We start from the raw sequence: 2048 nt of genomic DNA on the forward strand, positions 1-2048 counted from the left end.
TTTTCAGAATCGGAATCTCCATAGCCTAAAACGTGGGATTCCGTAAAAAAAAATTAATAAATAAGGGGGGAAAGGTTCAGATTACATATAGTCCGTCTCTACCAAGAATACAAATAAAGATTGTTTTGTTTTTTTTATTGAGAAAAATAACAATGATATTCTCTACGAGGGCCCAAATATTTTTACACAGGTACAGGACCAGCAATTTGGGAAATGGGATTAATCGGTTATACTGATTGCTTCAGGACGTGATTAGTTCTTTATTTCATCGAACTCGGAGTATGAAAGGGAAAGTTAATCGTAGCAGAATTTGAATTAAGAACGTATAAAACTGTAACTAAATACAACTACGTATGAAGTTTGATTACAAAATAATTACTTAACATTTCTAACAAATCTAAATTACACTGAGAACTATGTTTTATAGAAGGGTCTGCACTGAAGTACATCGAGGTTTACAGCCATTTTTCAGAAAGGACACTCCCCTGAAATGTTTATTTTGATGGATGTAACCCTACAACGATTATTATTTTACAAAAAAATTTATATTCCAAGGATATTATGTACGCTGCGTTGCAAAACGGATGGTTTATATTGCACTCCTAAGCGTTTAGTGGAAGTCGTTATAATAACGGACATGTTTGTCTTCTATGATAATTCAATGCATATCTAGAACGCATTATGAAAATTATAAGATCTCAATACGTAACGAATATTTTATTTTTGCAATCCCAGAAGGATGAACGGGAAAGTTCACATCGGCTCGATTACTATTCTGTTTTTAACCAAAAAGGCATTTGATTTTTTTAGTTTCATATCCAAAAGGGAACGCAACGCGAAGAAACTGACATCGATCTGGTTTCACTTATAACTGGAATAACCTTCAAAACAAAATAATAATGATAATAAACACACACACATTATATATACATATATATATATAATATATATATATACATATATACATACATGTAAATGTATACAGGAACAACCTTGACAGTTGTGCGCCACAACACAAGGTCGTTACCAGGAGTCAAGGTCGTGAGCAGAAAGAAACTATTGTCAAGTAAAATATAAATAATACACCTTATAAAGGATGCTGTAAGCTTACCTGAGTAGCACTCTTTGGTCACTGATATCAATATCGTCAATACCGAGTTTGTTGAAAGCCATTCTGTGTAGTTCGGTTTTGTTAGATGCTTAGATCAAACAAAATACGTGATGCTACCTTAGGCGGCCTGTCACGGAGTGAGGATTTATAGTCAAGTTGTCAGTGACGTCACAGGCATACTACTAACACGAGGCTCGCTGCTTTGCCTTTATTGAACATATAACATATGTAAAGTTCACACACACATCACGTAGACGATTATGTGAAGATTGAACGCTCATCTAGCTAGAAATAACAGCCAAATTACCTTCAAATCTCAATCAAACAAACAATTACGAATAAAAACCAAATCGATGGAGGGAAAGTTACATTAGGTAATGCATATACACACACACACACACATTTGTTTGTATACACACACACATTTGTTTGTATACGCACTCACACACACACATATATATATATATACAGGCGCACGTACATAGTCACACAAACCCATACACATACACAAGGAGACAGTGGTACACACACAAATACATACACACAAACACATGACTATGTATAATACATACATAAAAACATAGACACACGCATACATATATATGCATATATACACACAGGCATACATACATATGTACATACGTACATTTGTGTAAACACATGCAGACTGATGCACACACATGTGCACAAACAGACAAAAAGAATGCAGCTCCGAGTCAAAGACTATTGAAGAGGTTGCAAGAAGCAAGGAAAATTTTAGAAAAAATAAATAAGTAGATGAGTGGAAATCTAACCAGTGAGTGTGTTAATGAATAAGGCATTAAAACAGAATGTCTCTCCCTAAACACAATAAAATATGCTTCAACACACAAATTCACATAAAGAATCTTGTAAACCAAATACAAAAACGATATATATATATATATATATATATATA

General features: G+C 33.6%; 1 protein-coding gene across 2 annotated transcripts in view; it reads right to left on the minus strand.

Annotated features, from left to right (window-relative positions):
* Positions 1-1273, minus strand: part of LOC106871932 (phosphoglycerate kinase 1) — a 35890-nt gene extending 34617 nt beyond the window's left edge. Inside the window, exon 1 of one of the 2 annotated variants that reach the window (XM_014918704.2) lies at positions 1112-1273. In XM_014918704.2, the coding sequence (XP_014774190.1) occupies positions 1112-1173 (62 nt within the window). In that variant the 5' untranslated portion in view covers positions 1174-1273. The remainder of the gene's footprint in view (positions 1-1111) is intronic. The other variant, XM_014918696.2, reaches the window with a different exon arrangement.
* Positions 1274-2048: the final 775 nt, after the last annotated feature.

Source organism: Octopus bimaculoides, chromosome 13, assembly GCF_001194135.2.
Source record: "Octopus bimaculoides isolate UCB-OBI-ISO-001 chromosome 13, ASM119413v2, whole genome shotgun sequence".
Lineage (NCBI taxonomy): Eukaryota > Metazoa > Mollusca > Cephalopoda > Octopoda > Octopodidae > Octopus > Octopus bimaculoides.